Source organism: Ambystoma mexicanum, chromosome 9 (assembly GCF_040938575.1).
Source record: "Ambystoma mexicanum isolate Mex_15411 chromosome 9, UKY_AmexF1_1, whole genome shotgun sequence".
Classification (NCBI taxonomy): Eukaryota; Metazoa; Chordata; class Amphibia; order Caudata; family Ambystomatidae; genus Ambystoma; species Ambystoma mexicanum.
Window position 1 is genome coordinate 750,361,852 of NC_090931.1, and position 20,839 is coordinate 750,382,690.

Consider the following 20,839-nt stretch of genomic DNA (forward strand, 5'->3'; position numbering starts at 1 on the left):
CTCCCCCACCCCCTTCCATTGACCCTATTGATCTGTCTTACTCTGCCCCAAGGGCTGGGTTACAGAGATGGGAAACAATAAAGAGCCAATTAAGCCAACCCCCTTTCCAGACCTGGTTCTGCCTGTGTCCCACAATGGGGGACCACTGCATCCAGATTCTATTTCAAAGTTCATATTTTGTCAGATGAGCGTCTGGATTGATGGTCTGCTGTGAGCAATGTTATGCCGCCTTGATGCTCGTCAACCCATCTCTCACGAAGGGCTGTACATTTCCATTCCAATGGAAGGAATTCTGGTCTCAGAGGACCAGAATGGCAAGAGAGAATACACAGGCCAGCATGTTGTACGGCAGGTATTGGATGATCACAAGTGGAACTCTGTAATTGTAGCCAGGCACTGATAGAGGGGACAGGGGCTAAGGGCCTCCCATTTCCCCATGCTCTCGTCTGGGAAAGTGCTGGATGGGGCAACCACATTGCCAGGCCTCCTGCCCCAGTTTGAGAGGGGTCACCCAGGCCACTCGACAGGGTTAAATCCCTGACACTTGACACTATTTATAAAAATTAAATATATTTCTCAATTCCAGATCCTTATGGTTTCCTCAAAAAAAAGAAACTGCAAATGATACATCAAACTAGATTAAGCAAACACCACCGACAGAAAATGACCTGTGGCTGACAGCTTAAGAACAATTATTGGAAGAAAATGTTTGCAAACGTTTCCCCTTTTTTCCAACTAAGTTGGACCTTCCAACTCCCTCCCCTCACAAACCTGGGAATACCAACTACCCTTGATCAAAAGACCACTTGTTCCAAAAAAAATACACTTTTCCTTTGGACACAGCATACTGCCTCACTTTATCCTTTTCACAACAGGACAGTCATTCAACAATAATGGACATCTGTACCCCAAAAGCAAACATAATTAGGGTATCTATCTTACTGTCAAGCTCTATGGCCAGGGATCATAGCAAACCCCCGGAGAAGGGCTTTAACAAGGAGGTATTTTACCCTGACCTATCAGACACCCCTGCATAGGAAACAACACAGGGACCAATCGGTCAGACAAAAAGGCTGCTGAACATAGCCTGTGTTGTCATTGGGTATCTGAAACAGAAAAGAAGAACACCAGAGAACCCTGTCACCCCAAAGTCAACGTGGCTGTTAGGCAGAAACCTGTGCAGTTCCCTCTGGGACCACTGCAAAAGATTTAAGACTACAGGTGTTGGCAGTAAACCCACTTGGTAGCAGTCTGCACCGCACAGATTCACTGTGGTAGCTGTGGCTGAGCAGCCAGACTTCCCTCAAGAAGAGCTAGGCAGTATACAGAGAATACAGAATAGGTACAGAGGCACAGTAGCACAAGCAAACACTAACCAGAGCTAGGTGTAAAAGTATTAACTTATTTATTAAAGGTACACTCATAAATTACACTAGCACACTAGAAAAGAAAAGAAAGTCAAACACAGTTACTATTACTCATATGTACATCCCTAATCATTTGTTGGACAATTCTAAGTTAACACCACTTATTTCCAAGCAGAGGTGAGCGCTTAACGTTAGATGAGACTCCAACAAGTATTACCAAAAGGGAGGGAAAAGGCAGAAATAAAGAGAGCAGTGAGGTAAAACACTTTTCACATAAGGTTAGCAAAGGCAGTCAATGGTGGAACAAGGAGAATTAGTTCGGGGCCCGCTTTAGAGGGAGCCAGGCGAAAAATGTGCCCAAGATCACACAATGTCATCAGTCTTTGCAGGTGAGAGAAAAAGGTTTTACTACGGTTCTGAAAAGTTTAGTTAGGGTGACCCAGGCCTACCCAGGTTCGAGAGCCGAGGGCTAAATCTACCCGTACAATCGGTGGCAAGGGAGGCCAGGCGGATCACAGTACCTTTAAACGTGGAAAGATTCCTCCAGCGGTGGTAGTCGTTCCTGGTAGTGGGTGCAAGTCGCGGCGTCGTCCCGAGGAAGAGGTGATCTCGACGGGGAGGAAGGCTGCAGGTCGTTGCACTACCAGGGATGAGGCCAGCCGTGGAGTTCTCCGGTCACAAAGGATTTTTACCCCTCTTTCGCGGTTGAGGTAAAAAGTGGTATCCCGGTTGCCGGGGTGCTTGGCACAGGCAAGGCGGCCACGAGATGCTTCGGGACGGCGAAAAGAAGGCAGCAACTGGTTGTCCCCACCAGTTAAGGGAAGAAGACTCTCCGGCGGGAGATCTCCTCTGTCGTCGGAAAAAGTGGTGAGACGGTACGGCAGGGCTTCACCAGTGGTGTCGTCTTGGCAGGTCGGCTCGGCTTCTCCCTCTTCGGCTTCTTAGGTCCTGTGGCGACTTCTGAAGTTCCAGTCCCCAAAGCCCTGCTTTTATGCAGCAAACCCCCATTCACCCAGCCTAGCTGTCACTCAAACATGCTAAGTGGTGAGCCGGCCGGCTCACCACTTGGGCCAATCAGGACGGAGTGCGACTTGAGTTACCAAGGTAACTCAGTCCAGGGTGCCTAAATCCCCCTCCACCCCTCCTAAGTACCCCAGACAGAGTGGCACCACTTTGGAGGGCTTCTGTGGAGAAGCCCGCCAAAAGTGGAACAAAGGGCTCCACTTTGGGTCAGAGTTACAGAGGTGAACACCAACGCCATTTTAGAATCAAGTTTTGGCAAAAAATACCAACCGGAGTTATAATAATAAAGAAATAACCCGGCGGTATGTTCAAGGCTACCGTAAATAAATAAATAAAGGTATTAGCCTAAAACAATGGGAAATCCCATAGGAAAATATTTGCGGTCGAATATAAAAAGTAGTTTCCACTGCCACCAGCCAAAACTCGATGAGGGGGGACGGAGACGTACCCCCTCGACTAACAGACCCCGGGGCAATCGAATTGCCCCGGCCAGTACGTCCACAATATGATGGTTTGTACTGGTTCTGTTCAGGATTTGAGACTGGTAAAGTCAATGGTGACTTTACAGACCCTGGGAGACAGTAGTCAGTCCCAGGGTATGGAGTCTATGTTGGGGGGTCCCTAGGACACCCCTGGGTTACGGCACTGAGGGTGCTGTGTAACCCATTTCACAAAAACACATGAGGCCCTATGGAGTACAAGACCCCATAGCCCATTCAACACAAGGCAAACCAAAGAAACACACTTCAAACATGTCCAAGAGTGAGGGTAAAAGAGTCTCACTCTTGGCGGGAGAGAAAAAATAAACCCAGAAAATCCAGCAAAGCTGCTGGGGGACTCAATAGGTTAGGAAATTCAGCCTAAACAGAGAATTCTCCCTAACAGTGGCTATACCTGGCAAGACGGATTCACGAGTGGGAATCTAGCGTCTCACGATCGGGATCTGAAGTTGCAGATCCAGAGAAGCAAACGATGCGAGAAAAGGAAAACAGGAAAGGCTCTAACCCGTATGACACTCAGAAACGACTGTCGTGCGGCACCTTACCAAACACCAATTAAAAGATGCAAAATATTGATCTTCAAGACAGGACAGGTTTAAACATAACTTCGAGGATTATGGGAATATTATGGCCAGGAGAAAGTGGAAATATATCGTGGTACATGACAAAGAGAATGAGACAGCAAAACATCCCAGGAAAGAGGGGAAAAGAAAAAGTGAGGAATGTAAAGGGTTAATATTGGTACCATTACAAATGCATGGATGCATGGAGTCAGATACTGTCAATTAAAATCAGTCCAAGCCGTAGTTAAATGTCTTTACATATGCCGTGGTACCCTGGACTTCTGTGCAGCATTCACATATATTGTCCCAGGAGTATTATGTTTTGAAGCAATTTCGTAAATATATTGTCCAATGTATTGTAGGGTCCCTAATTATGCTCACACCAGAATAAATACACCCTCTAGGGGAATTAGGCCAAAAATCGATCTTGTAAGGATAACAAGTTTAATTTTACAAAATGAGGATGGTAGCAAAGGACTCTGCTGCCTGGACGGTCTTCTCCTGTCCCTCTTCCGTTCCTTCCTGCCAAAGTGGTGCCAGGCAGGGGTTTATATAGTCCTGGCTTGCTGTGGGGGTGTCACTGGATATGGATCATGGCTTCATCCCCATTCGTCCTTTTTCCATAATAGGGATGCACCAAAGCCTTCTTTCTTCGTTGTCAGCGGTTTTGTCAGGGCATGCTGTTCTACATTTGGCTAGCTCTGCACGAACAAACTGTGGCTCAGGCTTTCCTCCTATGCAAAACACACTGCAACTCTGCAAGCTTTTACAAACCTAGAGGCCAAACTCAAGGGAAAAACTAAACATTTTTATAAACAATTTTCATTCATTCTATCCATATTTCACTGCTCCTGCTAACGTTATCTGGGCATATAGTCTCCTTCGCACTTTATTTTTTATAATTTGCCCCATTCTACATTTTGTCGCACAGAACATATAATTCCCATTTTTACTGTGCATGGACCCTTGACAGACAGTAGACAGTAGTAGCTGGTGAGTCAGTTTGTGTGCTGCCAGTGCTAGCCATAGTGACGAACACCGCGTAAGCGCCTGTAGTCAGTTTTTAGAATCTCATAGGCCACATTTCTTCTGGGAAGGAGCTAGGCTCCTCTATAGTACTAAGAATTTACAATGCCTAGTATCTGACATTACAAATCTATCCAGCTAATAGTTAATTGCACCTTATAGTTAAGCAACTGCCTTCTTCAGTGCCTGCCCATGTCTGTGTATGTGATTATATTCGCATGAGAGAGCCTTCCCAGTGCCCCTCCTCCACCGTAGTCCATTATAGCACCTAAAAGAGGTCTTAACTAACTCTAAAGCGCTTGGGGGCTGGGGTGGACCCTGGTTCCTTCCCAACAGTATGCATAAGTTAAACATATTTGATCATTTACTTTCATAATGTATGGACTGAATCATAGCTTCTGCAATCCTACCCCACATTCTGACCGCTAACTTGGTCAGGTATCATTCTCGGATAGGACAGATGGGATGGAAGTTGGAGGGCATACCCAGCCATAAAGTACTATCCTGGCTGTTTGCTTTTGCATGTTGGAAGGGTGCAGAACTAGGCACGGGACACAAAGCTAGCATGCTTGTTGACACAAACTTTTATTTACCAGAAAATAAAGAAGAACCCTACCTGTCCCTATAACTAAGAGGGGTTTCCCTGCCTCAAACAAAACTAAGGATAAAGTCAGAATGCCCAACAAAAACAAATAGTTCACTATCATATGTCCCAAACCTATTTGTGTCCCTTACAGTTCAAAAGAAATCTATAAAGTAAGCTACACCCTGGCTCCAACAGGATGACTCCCTTATTCAGGATGTTTTAGGCATTTCATGAATGATGGCGGGATATCCTTCTTCCCCTAGCAGTCACTAGGCTTTTCTGTATTGTTCCACACAGATGGGGAGGAGGTCTCTCTTCCCCATGCCTTTTCAGGTGATTTGTTTATAGTTCCAAAACAAGATTGGGAAAGAGTCTCCCTTCCCCAGCCTTTCACAGGATATCTCTCAATCGCATTAATACTGTCTATCTTTCTGCCAAAGGAGATATATTCCTTCCTCTGGTCTTCTCATAACTTGTGCCAAAGGATTTCTTTCTCTTCCCCTGGTCTTCTCATAACTTGTGCCAAAGTATCTCTTTCTCTTCCCTAGGCCTTCTCTTGACTTTTATTAGATAATCTTTCTCTTCTCATTTGCTCCTCTCCCAGACCTCCCTCTCAGCTCTGTAATGCCTCTTACTGTTACACATGGCCGTAGATGGTCATTATGGTCCCGTACCCGATTGTGCGGTACACGTACCCGCTTGAGTGGTATCCTTTGGAGAAGTAGTTTCAAGATGGACGCCCATAGAAACCTTCGAGCTGACAGCAGCGGTTCAGTATTTCCACGTCCCTGCGAGACGCTGCAGACCGCTCACGTGACCCTATTTCCGGACTCGAAGCCTACGGATCTTCACGTCGCTTCTGCTATTGATGCTCCGTGAGTTTGTTATTGCATCCCTTGCCTACTTTGCTGAATATTTCATGCTAATCTTTTCTTACTCTTCTGATTCTGTATCTCTCAGTCATTTTCTACAGTTGTTCTACTCAGCCCCCGTTCCCTGTGAGTGCAGACCAGCCCAGCTAATCCAACATTACCCAGCCGATTCGAGAGAAGTCTCTCCGGCTTTCATTTCCTCCCTGTCTGTTCTTATAGAGTTCCTGATGCTTACCTGCAAACCTTTCGAGTACCCATCTCGTCAAGTCTAAGCCTTTCTAGACTCTATTAACGGTGAGAGGATCCTCCTTCGGCACTTTTCTAAACATCCAACTCTCATTTCCATTCTGATCCTCTTCTTGTTTTCCTTTCGTGCATCCAGAAGAAGTCTCCCAGGGGACATCATCAGTTTTCTACCACACATCAGGAACATTTCACTTCCACACCCGCCTGATCCTCGAGACTCCAGATTCGACCAGGGTTTTCTTCCCATTAGAGGGTTTCCCTGACGGTCCTGTCCTCTCCCCTGGTAATTCTATTTCTAGGTCGGGGGGGCCAGGATTGCCTCAGGGGAACCTTCACAGCCGCATTTGCCTCTTCCATATTGGATTTGTCGACTTGTCAAGGTGAGCGAGTTGAAACCTTTGGTAACAACTGCTTTAATCATATCGTAGTTATATAGAACTAACAGTAAGCGACGCCCTATATTGACAGTCGGTATCCTCATGGAACAACAAATGCAGCAATTAATGGCGGCCATGCAAGCCATGTCGTTAGAGGTGCAATCTTTGAAACAGGATAATGCTCAATTGCGACAGCAAGTCGCCAGAGCTTTTTCAGACACTCCCCCATCCTCCTTACACACAGTCATGTATGATGGTGATCCTTATAAACTTAAAGAATTCCTCGACAGTTGTACAGTACAGTTTACCTTTAAATCACGCTTCTTTCCTACAGACAAAGACAAAGTGGGGTATGTGATTTCTCATCTTTCGGGCCCTGCATTAGCTTGGGCCACTCCTTTAGTCACCTCTAACAATGTGATTCTTGACTCTTACCCATCCTTCTCTAACAGCCTTAAGTCTATGTTTGGCAGGAAGGAAATAACAGTTGCTACACAAGAAAGGCTCCTTGATCTGAAGCAGGGGAATAAGGATTTACTAGTGTACATCACCCAATTTAAACAATTGTTCTCGGAATTGGGTTGGCCGGATGACAGACTTCTTACCCTTTTTCATAGAGGCTTAACAGAAGAACTTAAAGATGAGCGCTCTAAAGTGCCCCGCCCAGCCATCTTGGCTGATATGATCGCTCTAACTATGCAGGTAGATTATAGGATGCATGAACGTTCTTACGAAAGAAGAAAGGGCAAAGCACTACGATCACATAGTGATTATTCCTCTACAGGGAATAAAACTCTCCCTCAAAATGAAGAACCTATGCAGATAGGGAACATAAGAGGACCGTTATCGACGACCGAGAGAGAAAGGAGAAAGACACTCGGATTATGTATGTACTGTGGGTCCTCCTCCCATGTGTTAAAAGATTGTCATTTGGTGCCCCCATGTTGCAGTCCTAACACCAAGTCGGGAAACTCCAAGACCCTACCGTTAGGGGAAGAACGGTAGGGAAACAGAATCCTCCTTCCCCATGTCAAACCAATATGACTTTAGACTAAGCCACAAATAACCAGACGATGGTGGTAGTATCCTTGTCTATGATATTATCAGAACATATACTACCTGGTATTCCCGCTTTGATTGACTGCGGTGCAGCAGGTATTTTTTTGGATTACGATTGGGCAAAGAGACACAGTATTCCTCACATAACCAAGGCCTTTGTTACTCCCATCCAAGGAGTAGACGGGAGCCCTTTAAGCTCTGGTCCTATTAAAGAACAGATTAATCCAATTACCTGCATGATAGCCAACCATAAGGAAACCCTAGTTTTCGAACTGATCAAAACTGCCCATTTTCCTGTAATCTTAGGGCTTCCGTGGTTGAGACTCCACAATCCTTTCATTAACTGGTTAGCGGGTACTCTTTTTCTAGGGTCAGAATATTGCGTACACCATTGCCTTTCCCAGGAGTCGGTAGGTTTACATATCCCCACTGTAGAGGCTCCTAATCCTTCTGTAGCAACCATTAATCTGCTAGAAACTGTCCCTAAATGTCATTGGAAATTCCGATCTATCTTTGAAGATCCCGAGTTCCCTACGTTACCTCCACATCGGAGAGATGATTGCCATATTGATCTGCTTCCTGAACAGCCCATTCCTTTTGGTAGGATGTATGTACTCTCCCAGTGTGAGAAGAATGTTTTGAAAGAGTACCTTCAAACCAATTTACGTAATGGCCTCATTACCGAATCAGTGTCACCAGCGGGAGCTTCTCTGTTTTTCATCCCCAAAAAAGACTCAGATGAACTCTGCCCTTGTATTGACTACCGGGGTCTAAACAAAATAACCTTCGATGACAAATACCCCATGCCTCTCATAACGGACATTATCGAAGCAGTTCGAGGAGCGACACTCTACACAAAGCTCGATCTTAGAGGTGCATACCATCTCATACGAATAGCTCCAGGTGATGAATGGAAAACTGCTTTTCGCACGCCTTTTGGTCATTTTGAATATCACGTTATGCCGTTCGGTTTGGTTAATGCCCCGGCTATCTTTCAGCGGTTTATGGACCATCTATTTGCCGACATTTTATTTCATTTTGTCATTGTCTACTTGGATGATATCCTGGTGTATTCCAACAACCCTGAGGATCATATCCAACATGTTAATACAGTTTTGGAATGGCTTCAATCGAATAAACTCTACTGTAAAGCCACCAAATGTGAGTTCCATCGGGAACAAGTTAACTGCCTAGGCTTTGTACTGTCGTCTCAGGGAATTTCTATGGACCCGAAGAAAGTATCAGCATTTTTGGATTGGCCATCTCCTGCAAGTGTAAAGGATGTGCAGAGGTTTTTAGGGTTCGCTAACTTCTACCGGAAGTTCATTCCCTTTTTTTCGAAATCATTCTACCCATCACCAGACTTTTGAAAAAAGGTAACACGTTCTCTTGGAACGATTCGGCTCAGAAAGACTTCCAAGCTTTAAAAGAAATGTTTACTTCTTCTTCCATTCTTATCACACCCGATCAATCTAAACAATTCATTGTGGAAACAGATGCATCGCAATATGCTTTAGGAGCCGTACTTTTACAAGCGTCGGAGAAGGGGGAAGAACGACCAGTAGCCTACTTATCTGAAACCTTCAATACAGCAGACCAGAACTACTCTGTAGTAGAGAAAGACTTGTTTGCTATTAAACAGGCCTTCAAGGAATGGAGACACTTACTATTAGGATCTACCCATCCTATTAAGGTTCGCCAGACCATCAGAATCTTAGAGTGCTCCAAAATGCTTATACTACTAACAGTCAACAAGCCCGCTGGGCTCATTTTTTTCTTCCCTTCCGGATCGAATTCACCTTTCTGCCAGGGAAACACAATCAAAGGGCAGATGCTCTATCCCGTAAGGATTCCCCTACTTCTACATTCTGTTCGGAGAAAATGTTTCCCAATGCTCAATTCATCACTGTCATAACAGACTTTCTTCAAAAGGTGCAGCTACAGCGCAAAATCGATCATTGTGTGAGAGTATCGCTTCCTCCCGTCATCTTACTGAAGAAACGGGTTATTTCTTTCATGGAACGCAGGTTCTGATTCCCATTCCTTCATTACAGCTGGAAGTGCTACAAATGTGTCATGATTCACAGGCTGCGGGTCATCGAGGGTTTTTTTCCACGTTGGAACTTATACAACAACATTTCTGGTGGCCAAATCTAAGATCTGATGTCCGTGATTATGTTGCAGCTTGCAGTATCTGTGCTCGTGCAAAGACTCCACGAACCCCACCTTTGGGATTACTAACAAGGATGCCTATCCCAGACCGACCTTGGCAAATTATATCCACTGATTTTGTGTCTGATCTACCACTATCTGAGAACAAGACTACCATTATGGTGACTATAGATTATTTCACGAAATTGGCTCATTTCACCCCTTTAGAGAAATTACCTGGAGCAACATTAATGGCTAAAATCTTTCTCTTTGAAATTTTCTCTCGTCACGGTCTACCAGATACTATCGTTTCAGATCGAGTTCCTCAATATACCTCCCTCTTCTGGCAAAAAGCATGTCAAGTCTTAGGGGTCAAACGAGCCCTCTCCTCGGGATACCATCCCCAAACCAATCGGCAAACGGAGCGTTTGAACCGACTCTAGAGGGATATCTATGATGCTTTGTATCAGCAGCTCAGAATAATTGGGTGGAATTGCTTCCATTCGCTGAATTCGCCTACAATAATTCTTACCATTCTGCTCTCCGGACCAGTCCCTTTCATTGTTCTTATGGCTACCATCCTTCCTTTGTTCCAACTGTTTTGACTCCTACTTCCAGCTGCCCGCGAGTAGATAGACTTATTGCCGACATTCAAGAGGGTCAGAAACTGGCTAAACAATCTCTTCTGGCGGCTCATCTCTTCTGGCGGCTCATCGATTAGCCCCGACGCTTACCATCGGTGACTCTGTTTGGTTGGCATCCCGCTTCCTTCCCCGCCGCCTTGTCCCGTCGAAACTCTCTCCAAAATACTTTGGACCATTTAAGGTGTTGTCCATTGTGGGTGCAGCGGCGGTCAAAATGGCTTTGCCTGCCTCCTGGTCTCGGATACATCCTGTGTTTCATCTGTCTCAGATTAAATTGGTTGTGCGAGATCGATTTTACCGGAGCGGAGGTGCCCCTCCACCTCCTGTCCTTACGAACTGTGGTCCAGAATTTGAGGTGGCTGATATATGTGGCTCTCGTTATCGACGAGGCCGATTGCAGTTTTTGATTGACTGGAAGGGCTATTCCCCAGCGGGAAGGACATGGGAACCAGCCTCTGGGGTTCATGCACCTAGGCTGGTGCACCGTTTTTTTTTCATTCACCCGGGTAAGCTTTCTTCCCATTAGAGGGTTTCCCTGGCCGTCCTGTCCTCTCCCCTGGTAATTCTATTTCTAGTTCGGGGGGGCCAGGATTGCCTCAGGGGAACCTTCACAGCCGCATTTGCCTCTTCCATATTGGATTCTTCGACTTGTCAAGGTGAGCGAGTTGAAACCTTTGGTAACAACTGCTTTAATCATATCGTAGTTATATAGAACTAACACTTACTTAGGCCCAGTTCACTATCCTGGCAGGCATTATCTCGCATGTAAAACTCTCTCAGTTTCTCAATACTTGGGTCCTGGACGCCTTTCTCAGTTTTCCGTATATATCGTTGAGTTGCCTGAGCTGGAAGTAGTGTGCAGCATTCAGTGTTGCTCTCCGTGTCTACCAAACAAAAAAAAAGAAAAAAGACACAGAGAGCAACACTGAACGCTGCGTGGTACTTCCAGCTCGGGAAACTCAGCGATATATACGGAGTACCTTGACCCAAACAGGGTTGTTCCAGACCTCAATGACCTATGAATGTCTGGACAGCCATCAACTAAAAACACACAGACCTTCACCATTGGGTCTGTGTTATGAGGTAGATGGGGTGATATATCCCATGCTATATCGAAACGCTGATCTCATGCAAGATAGAGTCAACCATCTGGTCCTGAAGAAGATGACAAACTAGGAAGTCATTGAAACCGGTCGACCTCTTTTAACAGAATATCCCAAGGAACACGCAGGGATACCGATTGCAAATAACTCTCCAACCCCTCCTTTTCAGCAATATGGATATTGGCCTCTGAACTTCAAAAGCAACCTGTGTTCCGTGAAAAACGTTACGACGAGACCACCCTAAGGCTGGACCACTGAACCCATCTAGCCTTATTTAATCCCTGTCCCTATCAAAAAGGGCGTCCTTTTTACAATTGCATTTTGATGTCTTTAATGTTTGTATGTACGTTATTTTAAATACACCAAGCAGTCAACAACTTAGGGCCCACACACTTCCCTGCAGGTCGAATAAATGTAGAGGGGTTCACGGCCCCCAAAAAATAGCTCCTCACAAAAATGTGGCCCTAGTGATTGTGATACTGCTCAACCCCCAGCCCTGCACGTCACCCCTCCCCTAGGGACAGACACCTCACACTAGGTGAGGGCCCTCTTTCCAGAGACCTTTTCCGAGTTAATACACTAATCACAAATCAACAAGCAATCCCACGACAACACAGTGGGATCCTGGATCTTTGGGCCCTAGCAATGCTGTTGGGTGAACAATGTCTGGTAGCATGATGGTGAACATACCACGTTCTACCTCGATGGTCTTCACCTCTCCCACAGATAGGGTCCCCTCCCATGGGATACTCCTGCTGAGTACCAGACCCGGGGGACTATCGGATAGTGGCCTCACCTGCCTGGCCCCATGTGAAGGGTCCCACTCCGGGCGAGAAGTGAAAGCATTGAGGGATTTGTCACAATGTGCATGTGTGTGCTAATTATCACACCGCATCCTTCACCACTGTTGCCCAAATCACATCAATCAGCCACGCCTGCAAGCAGCCTTCTCCATTGAGGAGGCGCAGGAGAGCAAATGAAGCAATGCTACAGACCCTCCAGACCCAGGGCCCTATATCCAGTTCTGAAATAGGTGCACTTTACAGTGCTGTTGACTACGGCACTGAATGCAGTTGGATAGTGCACAGCCCCGACTTAGGGTTTCATTTTTGTACCAGTGCAGCAAGGCTGGTGTATCTTGCTGTCAAGACTAGCTCTCTGTTGCCCCTCTATTGTGACAGTGCCTCCCTGTGATCTGAGCTACTTCCTGTGGACCATTGGTACAGTCACGTTTCCATACCATGTTTCTGCTGATATTCATGCAGCCAGACGTGTCCAGCGGCAGAAACCAGATTCATTGCCAACTTCTCCTGCTAATGTTTGTTGGGGGTTCACTTCCCTGCAGTGCCTCTACATCAGGGGTCTGCAACCTTTTGATTTCCAGATGTTTTGGACTACAACCACCATGAGCCCCAGTCAGCATCATCAATGGTGACGGATCATGATAGTTGAAGTCAACAACATCTGGAGAGCCATAAATTGCAGACCGCTGCTCTACAGCAATTGGCAGGGCTACAGAATTTTTCTAAGCATTCAACATAATGCCCTCCAGCAACCTCACTACTGGACCTCCTACAGTCTCTCTACTGGAACCATTTGTAACTTCCAGTGTAAGCAAACAAACACTGCATCATTCACAACCTCTGCCCAAGAAATACATTTTGTTCAATCCACATATAACTATCAGTCTACTCCTCTCCTTTCAGATCCCCTTTCAGTACTCTCCACTCATCGCGACTCCGCTCTCCTGTTCTGCCAAGTGCAAAATTGCATATTGCACACATTAATTACAATTGTCCATAGACTAGTGCTATAGAATTTAGGAAACACAATCCATGTTTGCAAATGTAGGTAAATGATTTCTGTCGGCCCAATTAAACTCATCCTAGGTTGTCTAGGACACAATGATTACAGTACACATTGCGCAATCATAGATGACCCTTACCTTGCAGCTTCTCCGCGAGCATGTTCAGCTGCTCGGCACTGAGTCCGCGACCGACATATGACGAGAACTGCCAGCTCAGTACCTCCAGCAGCTGATTGAGAGAGGCTGCGGGAGGGTTCTTCAAAAATGCCAAGTTCTGTAGAAAAATTGATAGCAGTCAAACAGGTACTTCGGGCTTATTGCAAAAAAAACGAAACAAATGCCAACATTTTGTACATAAGATGGCAAGTTCATAATTAGGTTTGAGGGAAAGAAATGATTCTCTGCGTGATTTAGAACTTCAGGTTATTACGCGTCACTCACTTCACTCAAATGATGTGGATCTAATGAAGCACCCCACGTGTGGATGTGGAGGCCACAGGACCTGGAGAAGAATCACCCACTGATATTGTTCTGGGGACGCATGTTCAGGGTGATGTGCACTTCCAGGCTTGTAATGCTCAGTTGTTTGCAAATGTTATGCTGCAATGTGTGTACTTTTCGCGGTCGCCACCTGCTAGGGGTGGTGTTTTATCAATGATGTGGAATGTTCATAGTAGTTGTAAAAGGTTGTGTCTCTGGGATGCAATCTCCTGCCTCGTTCTGAGGACATCTAGCAGGGTAACCCCCGGGGTTGCGTGACTCCCCAAGCTCGAGGACGAGGATGATAGGCCTGGGGTGGAATGGAGAAGACTCCTGGTCACCAGTAGAGTAACTTTGGTGAAAATGTTGGAGGGGACATGACATCTGAAGAAGAGGTGCCCCAGCCAAATTAATGGGGACAAAATAGTGTGCCATGATAGTAGGCGGGGGGAAACACCCCTGTCCCCCTCTAAATTGGCGCCCATGCTGGTCACTCACACAGTCACTCTCCAACAGTCCCTGTCATGTGGCAGCGTGGCAGGGGACAATCACTAAAGGAATATGTACCAGCAGCTCTCTAAGTCCCACCAGCCAGACCCAAAACACAAACACAATAACACATCAAGATTCAGCTTTGTATACAAAATACTTTTAATACCTACATTGTTACAGTTGCCAAAGTTCTCGCATTAAAGAATAACTCATTGCAAAATACCGGAAACACTCTTTCCGAGCCTCAAGTTCCTGTGAGTGATACAATGTATCCGGTTCACTGTTTACCGGCACCATTTCCACATGCACATTATAGAACCTTACCAATCCGTTAGATCAAGGCAGAGTTTTCGCTCACAACTGATACAAAGTAACCATTTTACAGAAGACAAGCCTTTCTTTCAAACTCAGAAGTATTAAAGAGACTTTTCAAAGATTTGCCAGCATCAACTTCACACACTGGGGAAGCTGGGGAGAGGTGTCCTTCCCAGGCAGTGCTCTGCAGTAACAATACATGGGAAGTGGATTCCAAGATGGCAGACAGGCCAAAAAAGGCTTTGCCAAGTCCCCAAAACCCAGAATATATTGAGGCGGACCTATAGGGGGAAATCAATCTCAGTCCCCCACCAATTTCATGACACAGGTGAAGACCTCCACAGAGAGCCAAGCACAAAAGGGGGGGGGCACAGGGCTATACAATTCCACAAGCTCTGTTGCCTTGTGGGTGTTTTTCAGAGAGAAGGCCAGAGTTGAGACAGAGAGGTTTGTCAGGGTGTGTATGGAAAGTACACAGATGAGGTAGGCAGAGGGTTCGGGGAGGCTAGGTGAGGCCAGGTGAGGAAGACCTGGGAGCGGATAAAGATACATGGGGCTGAGGCGACTAGGCTGGATGAGGCCAGGCAAGGGAGAACCAGGGTCGCTAAAGTCCCAGGAGCCAAGGTCGGCATGAGAGGTCAGCCCAATCTCTGCAAAGACGCCAGGGGTTGGGTACGGTACCTGTAAGCACAAGACCAGCAGCAAGATGGTGTTGTGCTTAGGGGTCGAGAGTGAGAGGTGCAGCACAAACTCCAGATGCTGGCCCCATGGGGATCTACTTAAGGTAAGCCTTACTGGGAGGAGTATGTGAGTGACTGAAACAAGAGTTGGATTGAAAGAAGTGAATAAAGCTGAGACAGGAGGCTTGTGGATTGTGCAATTATAGGAAGGGGGAACCCAGGATAGGACCACAGAGCAGGGAAGAGGTGCTTGGTGCAAAATCCCCTGGAACCATTTCAGAAAGTGATTGAATGGAGAAACACTGAAAGCTAGAACTTGGAAGAAATGTTACTACAACCATTTACGAAGTAATAGAACAAAGATACGTCGAAAGCTGTAACTTTGTGGCAAAGTTCCAACAGATAATTGAAAAGGTGATAAAAGGAGAAACACTGCAAGCTGGAACTTGGAAGTAGAGTTCCGAGAGCCATTTGGGGAAACTAACTGAAAGGAGAAAAGCTGCATGGTAGAACTTTGAGGGCCTTGACACATATAATAATGTGATTGAAAGGAGAAACACTGCATGATATAACTTGGAGACAGAGTTCCTAGAGCCATTGGAAAGGAAAATGAAAAAGGGAAACTTTGATCCTGAAGCGTGAAGTCAACATGTCTAATAATGTGATACGAAGTAAGACAAGAGAACAATTAAGTCCTGGAGTTTGAAGTCCAAGTTCCTAAGTGCACTTGATAGGGAGCATGAAAGACTAAATATTGAATCCTGGAATCTAAAGCCAAAATTACCACCTGCTTTTAATAAAGTCACTGAAATGCAGCTAATAAATTAGAATTTCGGATAATCTGACAATCTGTTTTAACAAAAATACTTTGAACTCTATTTTCTTACCTAATCACCTTCCATTTATGAATTGTACAACTGGTGTAGCCAGCATATGTAAAGTATAGCCCAACATAGGCATGTGCTGTCAACATATGCCAATAGTACCCTCAAATGACCCAATTATGCCATCATAAGACTGGTATCATCATCACGTATAAGATATCCTCTTCATGTGCAGATGCTGCCATCATATGCCAAATGAAGCCTCATATGCCTTCATAATGCCCTCACAGTCCTAGTAAGTCAGCATGTGTAAGGCGTAGCCTAGCAGGTGCTTTCATCCTATGAGAAATAATGCTATAATATGCCAATCTGCATATGCAAGGTACAGACTGACTGTGCCATAATACAGTGCATGATATCAGGATCAACCTGTTTGGCACAGCAGAGGCGGCTGAAAGTGACCGCTGCATTTATGGTAGTATCCTTATAGCAGCCAGACCCATTCACCACCTACCAAAGATGCCCACATCACCTCAGCTCTCGCCCAGCTTCACCTGCTCCCGTGCCCCAAAGAATTGTCTTCAAATGAGGCTGCATTGTTTTCAAGACCATCGTCCACAAAGCCCAAACTTTTCACCACGACAAATGCAAACCCATCGTCCACACAAACACCAGACCAGCGAGCCAGCATCTCCTACACATTCCACTGTGCACCCCCAAAACAAGCATTTACCCAATGGGCAGCCAGTGCCTGGAACGCCCTACACTTCACATCTGCACTGCACCTACCAGCACCCTATCCAGAAAGAGCCTAAAACATACCTGCTCCCTCATACATAACCCTGCCCCCCCACTTTCCTGCTACCAGTTGTCTATCCTAATCTTCCCATCCCATCCCATCCTGAAAACATTTTGTAGCTTCGTTTCACTTCCTACCTTTTCAACCTCTGGGTAGTACCAGCACTGAACAAAAACTCACATTTCAATGAATAGGTATGTGGGTAATGGGTGATAGGCACCCACATGCTCATGTTACCACTTCTGCAATATTTTACTGTGAATGGTTGCCTTTGTTTGGTCCCAAGTTTCTCTTTATGTTTATTCCTACTGTATGAATTGACATTAGTAAAGGAGGCTGACTATTCAAACTCACAAGTAGAGCATGTGGTTGAGCCCCGCCCAGGCTACATACAACTCTGTGGCAGCAAGAAAGGGCCTGCCTATTTTTTGCATACATTAGAATCTCAGTGGTCTGAAACCTTCAACTCTACGTATGCTTTTGACCACAACTCCCTTCTGCCCACATCAGAATAGTCGATGTGAGGGTTCATGGGAGTTTTAGTCCAAAACGTCTGGAGAGCCAAATATTGGAGATGTCTACATTCGATTGAGCAGCAAAGCTCGGATATTGGAAGATGCACGTTTTTGTCCTCCGCTGCCTCATTCTGCCTCAATACCTCAATTTGCCCTTGGCTGTTGTGATAATGTGCTCATGCAGCCTCCACGTACTTGTTGGCCATGACTGCAGTATCTTCTTCTTCAGTTGTTATGTGGACGGGCCCTGTGTCCCCATGGCCATCTTTTATGCAGAACTGGCTATTTCCCCAACGGCTGGTTGCATGATAGGGTTAATACACTCTCGGATTACGTCTACATACAACTCCCAGCATGCAAAGTGCTGTTGGCTGAAAGGTTTGGGAATTGGCTAGATCTGCTCTTGGTGACCTCGGGCCAGCTGGCAACTGTCATCTCAAAGTGGTACCCTGTGTATACTACAGTATGACAAAAAACAAGGCACAATTTGCTCTGAAATTATGCTTATTTGGGAGACCTACCAAAGTGCTTACCGTGGTTTCATCGTAGCCACTTTACACGTTGGCATTTTAACTGTGTAGTTTTCACCACAGCTGTTTTCGCAGAATGTTTTTTAAAAAAAAAAAAAAAATATATATATATATATATATATATATATATATATATATCTTTGGGGTAGAGGATTGGGAGGGACTGGGGGGGGGGTTAGATGGAGTTTGGGGGTAACCCCCAATTTAAACAAAAATAAAAATCCTGCCAACACGCCCATAGTGAAAACTCAACGGTTAAAATGCCAACAGTTAAAATTGCCACTGTGAAAACAGGTGGAACTACCAACGATGTTAAGAGGCGAATTGAGGGAAATGTTCATGGGCAAATGTGGGGCTACAAACAAACGGCCATTTTACATGTGAGATCCATGAGTCACGATTATCAAACTGGTTTAAACTCTCTTTAACTGCATTGGGCACAGGAAGTCTTTTGTGTTGGGCAAATTGTAAACAATAAACGGGAGTCCACAGAAAAATCGACATAGCATTCGTTTTGGCTACACTTGATGTCGCAAGAATTGATGTTGCCTAAAAAATCTATCAATAGGAAAGGCAGGTATCTTCAATGCATGTGCTGTTATAAGCTATATCTGGCTCTTTTCATTTCTCACCTAGGGGCAGCCATCAGCCAGAAGTAAAACACATTGTTATAGTTTACACGCTGAAGTCAATTGTAATTAAGTTTATTTAGGAAGATAGGTGTCAACAGTGACAACTGCAGTTTACTTCTAAGGACTATTTGGTCAATATGAAAATGAGAAACAAAACAAGAGGGAATCTCTTTCTTTGTATGCTTCACTTATAGTTCTAAAAGTGACAGCAAGAATCAACCGGCCCTGCTCGAGAAAAAGCTAGACACAGAAATAAGACTAGCTCTTACCTGAAGGTCATTGGTGCAAAGGTTGTACCACAGGATGGACGCCCAGGCACTCGGTAACTGGCTGACGTTGGATATAATCACTAGAGGCAGTGAACTGATCTGGTGAAAGAAACACACACATGTTTAGTACGACACACCCAGTGGCATAGCCCTTGTGACGAGTTTGGAGCTATGTGAAAAAAACAGGCGGTAACAGAATTGCCACCTGTTTTTTTTACACACTGTTGAATTCCGAGCTTGGTTCCCAGAAGGAAGTAATACCCCCAGATTGAATGCACTTCAGTTATATTAATAGATTCACTGAAAATTTTTTGTTTAAGAGACATTATGGTTAGGTTGCACTAATAAAAACCTATGAAATTCATTGGAAAAGGCCTTTGTTAAAAGGATGTTATGGTTGTAAGGTAAAATCTAAAAACCAAAGAAATGCGCCAGTTATAGTTAGCTATGCAACTATATCTCGCGCCACCGCCACGCACTGATAAGACTAACACCCAGGACATGAAAGATGACATCACAAATGGCATCTTCAATGACATCACTAGTGATATCACAAATGACAACCCTCTTCTGTATCCTGATGGAAAATCCCTAGAAGCGATTTTGTTCAGAGTGTGGCAAGCAACATACGAAGGGTGATCGGGAGACCACTCAAGAACTACTCCATTTATTACAAAATGTACTTATTGAAACAGCAACCTAATAATACATACACATAGACAATGGCTGCAGCATGGACCATAAATGTAGAATGTTGTTAATCTGCTATGTTCGGCCAGTAGAATCATAAGTTGACACCTATCAGAATCAACAGCAGTTTAGTTGTGTTAAGATTGTTAGCACACTACACTATGCCATGCAAAACCCAAATCACCCCTCTTTAGATTGCCCTCTATGCCTCACATCATTACTAAGTCACATAACTAACACATGCTGCGACATTGGCATCATTTCTAAAATGGTACACACACCCTTGTACAGAGGTGAGTGGTGCAGCTGAAATTACTGCATGGTTGAAGGGTGTGCACTAATCATCGCAACAGTCTCTTGCCCTCTCACAATCCTTAGAATTAAGTTATTGTTTCTCTTCCTGAGATCTGAGACTCGGGCATTTCTTCCTGTTTCCCATTCCTCTCTCTAGCTTCTCTGTCACCCTCTACTGCAAACAACCCTTGTACCTTCTATGACCTGGGGCTTGCTCCGTTGAGGCGGCTTTGACTAATTCGCAGTGTCTCTCTCCAGCATTCTCCTGGGTGTTGTCCCTCACTCATTTCGACTTCTTTTTGTTCGTCGTGTTGGGTATGATCAGCTACCAAGTTCTTGTAGTAACCAGCATTTTCTTGAGCCAAATATTCATAGATAGTTTCAAAATTGCTTTGAGTCACATGGTTAAATGAAACATCTTCCGGAAATGTCCATGTATGCAGATATTGCTTTCTTTACAGGGAGTTCCACACAGGAATGGGAGTCCATGTCCCCTAAGGGGGAGTTACTCCCAATGAGGTCCCACTTTCCCCAACCCCAAGGGTGGGGTTTTCTTAGGGGGCACACCCCCTTAGGAAGCTCACAGGGGGTTGCTCCATCCCTGGGAAGAAAGGGCTCATCTCCGGATTCGTCACAGTATCATGTTTTCAATGCAGTATGACCCAATCAAGTCCTCTGTTTAAAATTCTTACCGTCTCTGAACAAAAACAACCACCTGGATATGTGATGTCATCAGCGATGTCATAGATGATGCCATTTGTATGTCATCTTTGATGTCCTGGGTGTTAGCCTTAGCATTGCATGGCAGTGGCATGGGTTATGGTTGCATAGCTGACCATAACTGAAAATGTATTTGGTTTTTTGATTTTACCTTGCAGCGATGCATGTCATTTTCAGTAGCGCATGCTGGGGATGCGAGCCATGGTTGCATTGCCTAGGGCATGAGGCTCGACCATTACCCTGGCCCCTCCAAACCACCCTTGTTAGCCACTGTA

General features: G+C 45.2%; 1 protein-coding gene across 1 annotated transcript in view; it reads right to left on the reverse strand.

Moving 5' to 3' along the window:
- STAT4 (signal transducer and activator of transcription 4) overlaps positions 1–20,839 on the reverse strand; it is a 632,296-nt gene that overhangs the window by 217,877 nt on the left and 393,580 nt on the right. The window contains exons 16-17 of the mRNA XM_069615680.1: positions 18,861–18,959; positions 13,463–13,598 (exon numbers count right to left, since the gene is read on the reverse strand). Coding sequence (XP_069471781.1) covers positions 13,463–13,598; positions 18,861–18,959 — 235 coding nt within the window. The remainder of the gene's footprint in view (positions 1–13,462; positions 13,599–18,860; positions 18,960–20,839) is intronic.